Genomic DNA, 14,846 nt, shown 5'->3' with positions numbered 1-14,846 from the left:
GAAGATTTAGTGTTTAAAAAGCAGCACCAGACATCGGTGGGGCATGGTCCAACTCCTGGGCTTACTAAGCAGCGCAAGAATTAACAAATCCTGTACTCCAAACGGGTTAGACAAATAATGCACCGTCAGCACAACCTAACACCGCAAAGCCTTCTCCATTACAGCAGCAGCAGAGCAACTCACACAAATCTACAACCGTATTGGCTGCACACTTGTCTATGGCTGATATTAGGCTCATACAAGTCAAATCACAACCCAAGTCCCAAAACGCAAATGTAGTGCAGTGTATTTAAGTGATTATCTAATACACTACTCTGAAGAAGCACTGGTAAGTGTGGAAGCCTGGCAGGCAAATATCCTAACTTGAAAAAAAAAAATCTTAATCTAAATTATAAGACAATTTCCAACTTTGTCACCTCCTGAAATCTTGGAAAGAATTATATGCTTAACAGATGTACTACATTTTAAATATAGCCACATCACGTACACATTTTTTTAAAACACTTAAAAAACACTGTGCCTGATCAAAAAGTCTTCCGTATGGTCTGATTCACTTTCAGTACCTGATAATGGACATGAAATCATTACCGGCTCCTGAAGAGCAAACAGCCATCGCCAGACTGCCCCTGTCTCTGCGCAAGGGTAAGCGACAAAGCACAACAGTCGCCCCAGTGCTCACAAACCTGCACCTTCCCCTTGGTGGCCTTTGCCTGCACATTAAAAAAAAAAAAAAAAAAAAAATTAAAAAGGCATCCCTTATCTCCTTTTTTCCCCATGCCCTACATCAGACAAAGCAAGAATCCGCAGGCTCAGTTACCATGAGCAGCAGATTGGATTCAAAGCCATCTCAGCCATAGTGGCACCCACCTCCTTTTTCCAGATCTGGTCTCCGCGAGCAGCACTGTGAGCTGGGCACATCCCGTGTTGTGCTGCAGCCACCACGGAGAGAGGTTTGAAAACCTCTCCCGCCTTCTCTTATCAACAGATACATTTTATGATGCTCCCTATTAAATACAGAGAGCTAAGCAAACTTTCATTTAAAAAAGCCACCCACTTGATGAACATCTACTCATTTGTGCTACAATAATTAAGCACACCTTCTGAGCTGATTAAACGTGATTCAAACATTTGCTTTCTCAGAAATAACAGACTGCAAAGACAACTCAGAGTATTGTCACATAAGAAACATCCTAAGGATGCACACGTTTACTGAAATGTTATGTATATACACACACATACCTATCTATAAAAACCAAATAACTCGCAACAGCTTTCTGTAATTAAGATTTTTTGATTTATTTGTGGAAAACTATGGTCAAAGACCAAATAAAAGTATCTGACACAGGTGAGAAAATGTGACTTCGGTGAAGACTGGCAGACCTTTTGTTTACCTCTGTATCCACAGCAAATTCCAGCAGCAGCAACGTTTCATAACCAAAGACGTATATGTTATTTTAACATCGTCAGCAGAAAAATTCAGATCATTATGGATTCCAGAACCTGGGGTGAGGCGTGGGGTGTGTGTGTTTCTCTTAAATGGTTTACTAGGGTTATGAAACACCTTGTAACACATTTTCTCATCCTCATGTGGTATTTTTAAGAATTATTTTTGCTTCTAGTTAATGCCACATTGCCAAGCAGCAACTAAAACATTAAATATTATTCAGGCTGTCTCATTAGTAACTCATACGTACATATGAGATAGAATCTCTTTCAGAACCCGTATCTTAGTGGCAAAGTCAGTCCTAAATAGGGAGTCGGGGCAAACAAGTAAAATCCTTTTGCTTTTCTACACAGTGTTATGAAATCAGAACCAATTTTTAAAAACTGGAAATAGATGGGAAAAGTTTCAAAAGTCTTGGATCAAAGCCTGTTTATCTGCTGGTGTCATTTCACTGTGGACATGTGCGAAACTACAAAGTCTCCATGTTCCTTCTGGCAGCTTGTGGCCACTTCTTCTCTTAGTGCAGTCCGAACACAGACCTCCCAGAAACACCAACAGCTCCTACTAAGCATCATGCTGCCTAAACAAAGGAAATTTGGAGCTAGTGTTGTACCTGGTCTCTTAACAAATAATGTCTTTACAGGAACATTTCCTCATTACATCCTGTGTTTAACATCGGTCTTGTCAAGTCCTGAGCATTTCCAAAAAGATTTATCTGTTGTACTTTCGTCCAAGTCGGTCAGAGGTTAAAGACACTTAGTACCTTACAGGACGGACTTCACATGTCCATTAAACAAGAGGTAAAAAACGCAAGGATTTGATTCCAAAAACTACTGGGAACAGCAATGCAAGAGCTTTGCCAGGAGGTCTTTTGGAAATAGCAAACCTAATGTAATATTCTGTAAAGAAAATAAAAATCTATTCCATATATTAAGCATATGCATCTAAGTCAAAAATCAAAGCTGCACATTTTAAAAATAAAAGATTCCACTTCTGACTCAAATATCCCTGGCTTATCTAATGAATGTAAAGAATTAAGCAGCCAGTATCAGAAGTTTTCTTATGTTTCCTGTAGGTTGAATCAATATTAATGGCATCTTTGATCATAGACTTTTTTTTTGCTTATTGTGCAGTTAAGCACAGTCAACCAAATCACGGCCAGTCTGGCTCTTAAAACATATCAATAGTTATTACCATAATTGTTATTGATTATGGATTAGCTTTGCTTTCCACTTTCTCCTCCTCCCTTTCTTTTCAGGAGGGGAAAAAAAAAAAAAAAGGAAATTTTCTCGTGAGGTCAATAATTAACAAGACTGGATGGAAACTAAGACTCTGCGTGGCCCCTCTCCTCCCCTTGCACTGGGACCACCTCTGGTTTAAGGAATCACCTGGCCAGCAGGAACCTTCAGCCCATGACAACATCCACACAAGCGAATGCGAGTTAACTTCAGCTGAAGGTTAAAAAAAAGCAGCAGCAAAAGGAAAGCAGATTGCTCTTTCACCAGTAGCTATTCAAGATGCTACATGTATAGTAAGAGCTTTTCTTTTGTTGCAGGTTTCTGTATATGTTAAGCAGCGGGCAGAAGGAAAGGTCCATTACCAAGCTAGTGGATTTAATTCCATTAGTTCCTCTGCACTGTTCCAGCTCTGGAGATTTTATAAGTAACACCATTTTGTGACAATAACGTGATTTCTAAATTTATCAAGTTGAAGACAACAGCTTTAGAAGTGCAACAAGAGGAACAGTAAGTTCTATCAGTGAAATAAAGACTTGCAATATAATCGTTGTTGTTTATATGGTTTGCTAAGAATTCACACATTAAGTTACTGTTGCAAATAACAAAGGCAAAAAGTTTTTGGGCAATTGTAAAGGGGCATTTTGAATCTGATGAATGCTAGGTGAAGAAATATATCTAGAACGTTTTGTTCCTTCACCATGAAAAATATCTGTCTCTAAAGCCACATATCTAGTAAGTCTATTGCTCTGTGTTAAAATATCTGCAAGAAAAGAAAAAAAAAAAAAAAGAATATTCATTTGATGAAAACAATTTGGCTTGAAAGGGCAGTAGAGATTCCTAGTACAGTCCAATACTGACAAATGTGAGATAAGCCCGACCAGCCAAATCTGTCCTATTGCCCAAGACAGCACCAGTGCCCCAACATGACATTCGGGAAAAGAAGAAGCTGTAACACTATGGTACAACCTCCAGTCTATACTTCACTTCCAACTGCCACTTTATATTTCCACCAGTTAGTACTTGGGAGCAAACAGCTACACTTCCAAAACCTGCATGGTTTTGCTTTAAATCCAATTCCATCATTTTCCTACAAACCTATGCAACAGCCATCACAATTATGCAAACTTATACAACAGAACCTGTTAAATGAGTTAAATGAGGCTATATTGACGAGCTGGTTTCTTTGCAATAGCAGCTCCCACTGGAAGTTAAAAATTTAAAGGCTAGGATTTTTTTCTTTCTTTCTTTTCAAAGGACAGAAATGAGATTGAAAATCATCTAAAAATAGCAGAGAATTTTCAAGTGTCAGCTGTGACAGAAAGAGGAATGGCTGTCTCTCCTTACAGAGCCACGATGGATGGAGTGAGCTTGTGATTCGGGATCAAGAGAGAGAGATAGCTTACACACCAATTGTAGATGGTAGAAAACAATTTTAATTTACTAATTTTAGTAATATTCCAGGACAATATACAGCAACTTGAAATCCAATGAAACCGTACTTTGTTTTAAAGTGGTGAATGTTAATTCTTATATATCTTGCCTGCCAGAAGGAAAAGTGAAGTACATATTGTGAAATAACTGCAAAAAGAGTTTTAAACAACCCATTCAAATCATGCATCCTCCTCGTGACAGAAGATGAATATAAATTATGTGTCTTTGACTTTGTTTTGTCTTTTCCATCAATCTTTTTCCTCTAAAAGCCACGGTGTCAAGGCTCTTATTTAAAGAAGTTCTCTTGCATTTAAATAGTCCCCCACCTACCTCTGAAGCTTTATTGATGTAAATGGAAAGAAGGAAGAAGAGAGCTCAGACTTGTTATTTGTAGGGTACCTGTCTACACTGCAGCACCTACGTTTTGGGTAGCTGAAGAGAAAAACATCAATTAAGGACTCTGCAGATGACAATCACTGAATGCAGCCAAAGACATGGCATCCCTCCAATATTACAGGACCTCGGATTTCAACACTCATCTTTCTCGTGTTCCAGAATAAAGCCCCACTCCTGCCATGCTCGCTTCAACTCTTGGAGGATGTAAACATCCTAAGGTCTATTGAAACTGTTACTTCACAGTGCTCACAAAGGCTTAAACAGGCAACACTTTACAAGCACACTGTCAGTACTGCCTTGATTTATTTTTTCGTTAGTGTCAGGACGCAAAATAAATTGAAACTGGAGCTCACCCTGTTGAATAAAGTATATGGTTAGAATCACCCTCCATCCCATACAAAGTGGAGAATCTTACAAAGACAGTAACTATGCTTATAAATTATTTTTCACTGTGTGCAATCAAATTAGCCCTGAAGTATGTTATCAAAACTCAAAGCCTCAAAACCCAACATCCAAGCTTCCCTTAAATAAAAAAAAAACAGCTTAAGTGTGACTGTTTTTAATTGAGATATTTTTCTACTTAACCTTTCACAAATAAAACCAAGAGCAACACGACAAATCTTCCTCAAAATCTGGAGAAATTGTGACCTTCCTGCAGATGTCATAAAACCGACCTGGCAGTAAAGCTGGTCAGTACTAATGCACAAATCCATAGGTTTACTTTCAGAAAAAGTCATGTCATTGCATCATGTAAAATATTTGGAAAGCTCAGTAATCACTGGTTTTTCATATGAAGTTACTTCTTTTGTTCATAACTATGAAACACATCTTCACCGCGTGAAGACGTGACAAAAAATAAGTTGAGCCACTATATTCACCTCCTTTTCCTTTTGCTATAACATGGTAAAACTACAGATCACATCAAAACATTAAATCAATGTAGAATTTACTTCTTCCTAGCAATGTACCTTCATGCAACTTACCTCTAATTATAAGTCTTTATCTGTCACTGAATACTTTTCATTTTTTAAAAACAGGAGTGAAGTCAACCTGTGTACAGTATTTTATTTTCAGTCTCACACTTGAAAATAAGATCATGAACCACTACCTCAATAACACCAGTTCATAGGTCAGGTTAGGTAAAATTGATAAACAGGTGATTCATTAAAAGGTTCTTTCTCAGGACTCTGAATTTTATTTTGTGGGAAAAGGGAAACGTGTACATATGCTTATGTCACTACCACTTAGAAAACAATAAAATTTGTTCTATCAGCTGTTGCCTGACCATCAGATTAATTCTAGAATACCTGAAATTCAGAATTACATGTCTGTTACAAACAAGTTCAATAAATATAAAAAGCCAGTATCTAAAGATGTACATTTATGGAACACGATGAAACTACAGGTTGAACAGGAAGACCTGCACAGCAGCTGGCAACAGACAAGATCAGCACCCTGACCTCCTGCTGTCATCCCAAAAACACTCACTAGTCAGAGAGTAAAGCTGCTCTTAGCCAAGCCACAGAGCAAAGCTGAATCTGCACAGAGCTCTCTGCAGAGCTGTCCTGCTGGCACCAGCACAAATCTTCTCCACTTACACTACACCCAGCAAGCCGGGCTCAAAAAGCTAAGGAAAACTTTCATCTTATCTTTCATCTACCTGGGAACTTCCAGAAGCACAGGACAGCTCCAGGTCCTCTGCGCACAGGGCTGGTAAAAGACAGAAAGATGGGACAGGCAGTAAGGGTATAATCATGGTCTTCCTCTGACCACCCACAAAGGGAAGAAAAATTCAGCAACTTATTTCTTCATAACCTTATCTTGGGCTTCTGTCTTTCAGGAACACCCACACTGTGTTCCTTGGAACCCAAACCCAAGGAAGCAGCAGAGTATCAAGTCACCAGGCAGAGCTGCATCCCACGGTCTGCCAAGGGAAAAGCATCCCGTGGGTCACAGGTTGCCACTGTGTAAAGCGCATGGCTATTTATGGAGAAATAATAACCTTAAATTACATTAAAAGGTTTCAACACGAAGTAAAATTGTGATTTTTATAACAGATTTGCTTCATTTAAAAATGTTCAAAAGTAAAGCGGATATTAAAAGAACCATGGAGAACAGGGAAAGACTATACAGTAAGCTACAGATCTTTGAAATGCTCTGTCAGGAATGGCCACCAGCTGCCACAGGTGAACTGGTGGATTTTCAGGCAACCAGCGCTGAGAGAGCTGACCCTCCCCTGGAGCCATCACCGACACGGTTGGGTTGGCCAGGTGACAGACTGCACCAGATCCACTTACATTTTCTCCACGATGAAGCAAATGGCAGAAGTCAGAGAGAAAAACATGTCTGTATCTTCAAGGTCTTCTAACTAAAGTTCAGCAATAAAGCCATTCCTTGAGGCAAACTGAACAAGGAGGTGTCTTGCTGCAGAAAGTTTGGGAATCCTTTAATAACAATGACTCTAATAAGAGTATCAGCATACCATATAGATGCCCGAAATGAAATCATGGTTCTGCTGTACTATGCTCTATAAACAGAGAGAAAGCATTCTTGCCCCCACATGCTTACGTATTTTGAGCACTCAAAAAAATAGAAAAAAAAAATAAATGCTGGTGACCCTGGTATTTCTGGAAGAGTTGTGCTGGCTGGCTGGCAAATAGCAATACTGTGACCTCCTAAGTAACAAGAAAGAGAAATGCAAACAACCAAGAAGAACAGGGCAAAACAAAAATATTTCCATAAGCAGAACTTTTTATATCCTGAGAAGAGATCTCTGACTCCACCAAGTCCAGAAGGGACACATTAATGTGTATTATGTGACTCAGTATCTCATAGTCTACAACAAACGTATTTGTTGGGAAGCCTGGCATGAAAACAGACAAAGTAAATTGTCTGAAGTCCTATGGCATTTTTTTTATGGCAGATACAATTGAACTGTTGTCTAGGGTTTATATATGGACCTCAAAATATCAGCACAGTATTGCTCTCCTGCACTCCCCTCACACCCAAGGGGATCTGGTGCTGCGAAAATAGATGGCCTAAGCAATCTAAAAACAAATAGGCAGAAACAGGGAAAAACACTGCAAGGCCATCAGTGGCTCACCCTCTGCTGGTTTGTTTCAAACACCATCTATTTAATTCAGAAGTCAGAAACACAAGGGAATAGAGCAGCACCCCACTTCTTGCAATAAGGAGTCAAGGAAACAAAGGTAGAAGAATAGATATTTCCATCCTAAAAAAATTAAATGAACCACAAAACAGCACAGGAGAGAAAAATTTAGTTTTGCGTCATCTATTCCAAAAACCAAGGAACAGCACATGGGGTGCACATACATTAGTATTTCAAATGGAACGGGGAACGCCGTTTTGAAACAGCTGACCCAATTCACTCCTACATATCCTGCTTTGGTGCACACTGTAGAGTTGCACCTGGATTCCTTCGGGTGAACCGAACCGAGAGGCTCGCTCCAGGAGCCCGCCCGACGTGCTCCAACCACAGAGGCACTTTTGTTCAATGACCCAGTCCAGAACTAGCCTTAGGTAGAAGTCCTGAAATGTGCATAACACGGGCACTGAGTTCTTGGCACCTCCCATTTTGCTCTATGAAGAGTTTACCTGATCATGTTGACTTAGTCTCAGAAAGATGGCTGAGGCTACTGCAGCAGCTCAGACCATTAAGAGATAATAAACTAGACATACAACATAAAAAAAAACCAAAAAAGGATATCATTAAGAGACCAAAGGTTGAAAAGAAGATGAGAAGTGAAGTACTAGTAGGGAAACAAAGCTTCTGTCTATTATCTCCACAGCACTTTCATACTTGAAAAGAGTATGATGTATGACATAATTAAACAACCACAAACTTCCTCCTCTCTATCACTACTATCAATGAATTCTCAGGGAAAATAATAAAACAAAGCTTCCTAAAACAGCACCTCCATTCACAAAACTGAGCAGGTGTTTGGCAGAGGACAATTAATTAAGAGGTGAAATCTCAGTTTCCTCTATTAAATCTCAGAGCTGCTCCTTAACAAAACCCTCCCCTGCAGCAGGTTCCAGCCGCCTGCCTCTGGCACTGCTGTTAGATTGCTTTTATCATTGCTTTTTTTTTTTTCCTTGACGCTATTTACCTACCAGCCAAGTAATCTGACTGCAGAACAAAGTACTGAGGAAACAGGAAAAAATGGGCAACTCCATAGCACCCACCGTGTGTCCTGAGGGTCTGGGCACTGGAGGGAAAGGGACTACAAGTGCCACTGACCTGCGGATCCAGGCGGTCATGGCATCTGCGTGGTTTAGAAGTACACACAGACTCCAATGTCTGTAACTATATAAGACATTGATAAGAAATGGAAGCTAATTACAGTTCCAAAACAAAATACAGAAGGGAAAAGGGAAAAACAACCACCCATATTCCTCGTTAAAGCAATTCTTACCACATGCTCCACAATTGCTTTCATAGTTAGATTTCAAGGTAACAAAAGACAGCTAAAATGTCAGTCTACAAAGCATACTTCATCTTATCTAGATTGCATTTCAGTTTGTTCACCCGCAGTGCCCTGGCTAAAGCTGGGCCTGTGGAAGTCATTCAAATCTGCAAAATCCAAACCGCGGTACTGATGAGACACAGCAGCCTATGTATGCCTGCTCGCAATAAATGTAACCAAGGACAGAAGTCTGAGAAAGGCCATGAGAAATACGCTGCTGGCACAGAGCATAATTGCTCTACACAGTGCTCTTGCAACCTCCAAGAAAATATAAACAAATAAATAAAAATATTTAAGAGCAGCACCCTCAGTCTCCACAAATAGGTTCACATCGCTTTGTGATTAGTGATATCAAGTGCAGTTATAAATTTAGCAAAAATACTTAATTTCATTTGTTGCCACAACTCAGTCTTCACACTGCATCTGGCTGTAAAAGTAGATGGAAGAAGGTAATTAGGAGCTTAAATATCATGTGGTTCTTTCTCTACGACCTATTCACTGTATTTTCACTAGAACAGCAAGATTCGGCTTAAGAGTAACAGAGAAATTATGTCTGATGCTTTTTTCTTGAAAGCACACTTCCACCAAAATACACCAGTGTCAACAGTTTTCAAGGAAATTAACTGAATCTGTATTTTTAGAAACTAAACAGAAAGCTGAAGCCCAGGGACACACATCTGCTTTAGTTCTAAGGCTTCCAGCCACCAATGTCACTGTCGATATTTTTTTCTCCCCGTAAGCCTCTCATTTCAGCCCTGTTGCCATATGCATGTGGACAGCCAGCTCACCAAAAATAAGTATTTGTGTCACATCAAAATAAGCACCTGCCACAGGCGAGTGGCCTGCCATTACCACTTCCACCACTGTTTTGCAATACTCTCTCCCCGTCCTTACTCACTGACACTTCCACAGCCATCCTGGCCTCCTTTTGTATTTGTCACAACAAATATCTCCTTCCTCCATCACAGCACTGTCCTGTGACTCCTTCAGTTCCTTCCACTCCGTCTTCAACATTTTCTTTATAAAAATGAATACACTTAAAAGAATGAATAGGCTGACATAGCATAAAAAGGTTTGCAACATATTCCACTCCCATTTTGATTCGTCTGCTCCCCACCTTGGGCTACAAGCACTGCAGACAACCCAATATCTCTGCCAAAGGCACAGCACTGGAGACACAGCTTTTGCTAGAGAGACAATTAAACCCTCAGCACGTACAATCCTCCTGCACGCGCCCCTGAGTGCTGCTAGAAAGCAGTCAAGGGTTTCATTTCAAAATGAATACCATGTAGAAGAATGAAAATCGAATCCTCAGCCAAGCCATAAGGGGAACAGAAAGATCCCTCATTTTCTTTTCCGAATGGCAAATTTACAGTTTCATCCCCAAATCCTTAGAGCTGCAGAAATGAGCCTCTGCCAGCTCACTCAACCACCTGAGTAACTTTTTCCAGCCTAACTTCAAACTGTAGCAACTTGCTATATCTAACTGCCAAATCTACAGTGCTCATTTCTTTCTGTGAATCCAGCTGTCATTTTTCCTAAATGTCTTCACAGTCCCAACTCTACCAATGCCAAAAAAAACTTTTCACAGATATACATAATTTTGCAAAACACATATGCTCTATGTATGGCAGATGAAGTCAATTAACAAGTTTACTTACTGAATTAAAGGATGACACACAACAGTAAAACAAAAACCTCTTGGAGACAGCAAACACATTAACCTTCTCCTCCCTACAATGTGATACTCTCACAAGGAGCACTAAGGAGTTTTGAAGTACATTTTGAGTACCCCAGAAGATCTTTCATGCTTATCTCCATGGCATCATTTATTCCATAATTCCCATGGTTTGTGATCACCAGCATGCAGACTTCAATGTAAAATGTGTTCAACTTGCAAGTCAGCAAGCAGAAACACACACTAGGGAAAACATATTCCCACAAAAGGGAAAAAAAAAAAGAGTGAGCACAAAATAAAAGCACATACCTTTTAACTGGTCGGCTACCACACTCTGACCAACTCGCTCAATCACCTTTCCATCCTCCATTTCGTAACGATCATCCAAATATTTTGCAGTAGCTTCCGAAATATGGACTTTTCCAGCCACGCCGAGCTGCTCCATCAGATTGGCCAAATTGACATCATTGGACCACACATCAAACTTGAATCTCCTCATTCCCAAAATGCCACACAGGACTGTTCCGGTGTGAACACCAACTCTCATGTTCACCATTTCTTTTTTCTCTTGGCAAAACTGCTCGATGGCTTTAATCATACCTAAGCCCATCTCGATGCAGCAGTAAGCGTGATCTGCCCGGGGCTCTGGGCAGCCAGCTACGCAGTAGTAACAGTCTCCCAAAGTGCTTATCTTCTCGCATTTAGTGTCCTCGCACAGACGGTCGAAACGTCCAAACAGGTCATTCAGGAGTCCCACCAGAGCGTGGGCAGACTTATTGGCACTCATTTTTGTGAAGCCAACAATATCTGCAAACAAAATGCTCACTTGCTCTATCTGCTGCATTTTAAAAGGACGGAATATTATGGGGGTTTTCTGTATGGAGGGTTTCTTCTTCCTGTTTTTGGGGCTTGAGGTGGAATGACGTTTGATGGAGTTTTCACTTTCATCATCCCCCTGCTTCATTAAGTCATCAGCTATTATTCTTGGCATAACAGAATGAATCATCCTCTCTTTCAGGGCTTTTTCCACTTCCAAGTCTTTTCCATGCATGATGGATTGCCCCACTTTCAGGAATGTACTTCTCGATCTGACTTCGGACATGATAAATAAATGAATACCGATGGCGTGGATGCAGATGTGCAGAAAGGCTTTACTCAACAGCTCCCAGTAAACTGCACCAGCTCCGACAAGTGTAAAACAGTTCTCGTCACGGAAGTGATAACCGAAGGTCTCAAAGAGGACCGAGTATGACAGTCCCAGAAACAAGCTTAAATACAAGGGTAAGTGCATCACTGTGTAAAGCAACAAGAGCACTTCAATACACATAGAAAAACTGCCTACTTGAGAAAGACAAGTGTCTGTGGGATCTGTCGGGGAAGTCTGATTGGACATGTCACCACTTCCTGAGACAGGTTTCAGAGCCTGGAACTGTGGAGCAAGAGTCAAAGCAAAAACCAGGAGGGTGAGTATCAGTGAAGTCCACACATAATGGCGAGCGTAAGTCTTAGTGAAAGTGAACACAAAAAAGGCTACACATACCAAGAGAAAGCACAGAGCCGGCACCATGAAAACAATCCGTTTCTCTCTCATGTGTATGCCAAAGTAGATGCCCCAGAGAAGGCAGGCCACGCCGATGTAGAACAGCGCATAGCGAAACCTGCGCTGCGTCTGCGGGAAGCATCTCTCCATGCAAGCCTCCTCCAGGTTGTTGGAGTCGAACTTGGGATTCCACCACTTGGACGAGGCCCTCTCGAAGAGCTGCGGCAGCTTCTTCTGCCGGCGGAGGCCGGGGCCGCTGCCGCCAGCTCCGCCGGCTCGGCGGGTGCCCCCCGACTCCCCCGAGCTGCAGCTGGAGGAGATGCTGTACTTGCAGTGCTTGGCAGAGGAGCAGCCCTGGTGCTGCTTGGGGTTGATTCTGACGGTCACGCTGTTGCTGTCCCCGCTGGAGTCGCAGCTCACCTCGGTGCTGTGGTGATGCAGCAGCTGCTGGTGCGGTGGGGAAGCCATGTTGTCAATTCCTCCCGAAGAGCCCGCTCAGGAGTTGGGTCTCTCGGGCTGCGAAAGCCACCGGGCTCCTCGGAGAATCGCCTCTAGTCTCCTCCCGCCGCCACCGCCGCCTGCGCGGAGGGGCGGCCGGGCAGCGCCGCGGCGCTCCGCCGCTCGCCGGGCTCGGCACACGGGGCGCTGGGGCGCGGGCAGCCCCACATATTCCCCCCGCCTCGCACGCCTCCGCCGGCCGGGCAGGGCCGGGGCTGCCGCCCGCTGCTGGCCCCGCTCCCGCAGCCCTGCCGAGGCGCGGGGCGGGCGGCCGCTCGCTCAGTCCCGCGGGGGGTACGCCGGGCCCCCGCCGGGAGGGGACCGCTCCTCCATGTCGCTGCAGCTGGCCCGCGGCTTCCTCCCCTCACGGCCGCCGCCAACGGGCCGGCCCGCGCCGCCCCTCTCGCCCGCCCGACCGGGACGGCACCGGCGGCCGCCCCCTAACGGCCTGCGCGGCGCCCCCGCCCGCCAACGGGGCCCTGGGCCCTCCGCCGCCTCGCGCTTTCCTGGCGCCGCAGGCAGCGCCCGGGCGAGAGAGCCAAGTGCCCCTGCGGCGCCCCTCGGCCCCCGGCGCGGAGCTCGGCTGCTCCCTCCTCCTCCCCGTCGGCTGCCGCGGGGCCGGTCCCGGTGCCGTCACCCCTCCCGGCGGGGTGGTGCCGCGCCGCCGCGGGGAGCTCCGTGCCCTGGCGGGGGCCGGCCCGCCCGCCTGCGCGCCGCCGTCTGAGGGGAGGGGAGCGGCGGGGGCGCGCTCAAGCGCGGGCGGCCGCCGCCGCCACCATCTTCCTCACGGGGGCGGTGGCTGGGGGGGCTGCGGGCACGCGCCCCCGCCGGCCAACGGGGCGCGGCGCCGCGGCGGGAGCGCGCACCCCCTCCCGCTCCCCGGGCGCGGGGCGGCAGCCGGTGCTGGCGCACGGACACCGGGCCCCGGGCGTGCCCCTTTCCCCCAGAGACGGGTGCGGGGGGCGATTTATCCCTCCGTGGGGCAGCGCCAGCCCCGCGGCGGCAGCGGGCGGGGAGGGCTGACAGGGCCGGGCCGGCGCGGGGGCAGCGGGGCCGGAGCCGGGCGGGTCCCTCAGAGCGTCCCCGGACCCGGCCTCTCGCTGCCCCTGGGCCGCCCCTGGCCCGGCTGGCAGTTGCCATGCGCAAACACCGCGCACTCCAGCGAACAATTTAACCTCTCCGCAGCGCGCTGCGAACTTGCTGGCTGATTTTTCTCCCCTTTCTTGGCTTGTTTATACCCGGCGCTATCTCGCCCGCGCCGCTCCCCCGGTGTCATTATCTCTTCCTCCCAGGCGGCCCCGATCTCTCCCTCCTTCGCGGGGTTTCTCCCTGCGCTCGCTTCAGCTTCGTCCCCGCTCCCATCCCGCCCGGTTGCTCGCAGGTGATGTTCCCAAACGCTCGCTCCTCTCTGCTCCCCGCGCTCCGGTGCTTGTCCCGGCCTCTCCCTGCGGTGCCTCCCGCTCCCTGAACCCCCGTTGCTGTTTCTCCAAACTATCCTTTCCCGTCCGGGAGCCCCCAAAGCGCCCCCCCCCCCCCCCAGCACTGAGCCCCTTCTCCGAAAACACCGCGGGTCGGTCAAATGTACTCTTTTTTTTCCAAATGGTAATAGAAAATACGTGGCCAGTTACTGGAACTGAAACCGACTTGTTTTTTCTTTTCATTTCCTTTTTAAAGATACTGTGCGGTAACCAGGCTGTAAAATGTGTTTTTATTATTGTTTTGAATAAATTTGTGTTTCCTGACGTGCTCAAACAGCAAAACAACCTCTAATAAAAAAATCCAGTCAATAGTAATAATTGTTTTCGTTTTGCTAGGACACAGACATCTCTCAAATTCCAACTAATGGCTCGGGCTGATCAATATTTTATAGCGAGAGCTGCTTACCATGCCACTCCTGCATAAACACTGTTGGGAATAAAGAAACCCCTGAGCTGACAGAGCGGAAAAGAAGGATGGCCTCCTGGACTCGCCTATTAATTGATAAATTTACTAAGACTTCTTTGCAACCTTTTATTGATTCACCTAAATGTACTTTAAATTACATTTTTACTTCATAAAGGATGATGAATTTATTTAATCTGGAGGATTAAACAAGTGTGACAACTTCCAGGTATTCAGAGACATTGTAGAAATT

At 44.9% G+C, this 14,846-nt stretch overlaps 1 protein-coding gene across 2 annotated transcripts in view; it reads right to left on the bottom strand.

Annotated features, from left to right (window-relative positions):
* ADCY9 (adenylate cyclase 9) overlaps window positions 1-13,261 on the bottom strand; it is a 92,608-nt gene extending 79,347 nt beyond the window's left edge. For both annotated transcript variants that reach the window (XM_082064662.1, XM_082064663.1), the window contains exon 1: window positions 10,984-13,261. In XM_082064662.1, coding sequence (XP_081920788.1) covers window positions 10,984-12,682 — 1,699 coding nt within the window. In that variant the 5' untranslated portion in view covers window positions 12,683-13,261. The remainder of the gene's footprint in view (window positions 1-10,983) is intronic.
* Window positions 13,262-14,846: the final 1,585 nt, after the last annotated feature.

This window comes from Streptopelia decaocto (assembly GCF_964273445.1).
Source record: "Streptopelia decaocto genome assembly, chromosome: 13".
Lineage (NCBI taxonomy): Eukaryota > Metazoa > Chordata > Aves > Columbiformes > Columbidae > Streptopelia > Streptopelia decaocto.
Note: the sequence above shows the minus strand (reverse complement) of the source record. Positions and strands in the feature narration are given on the sequence as shown.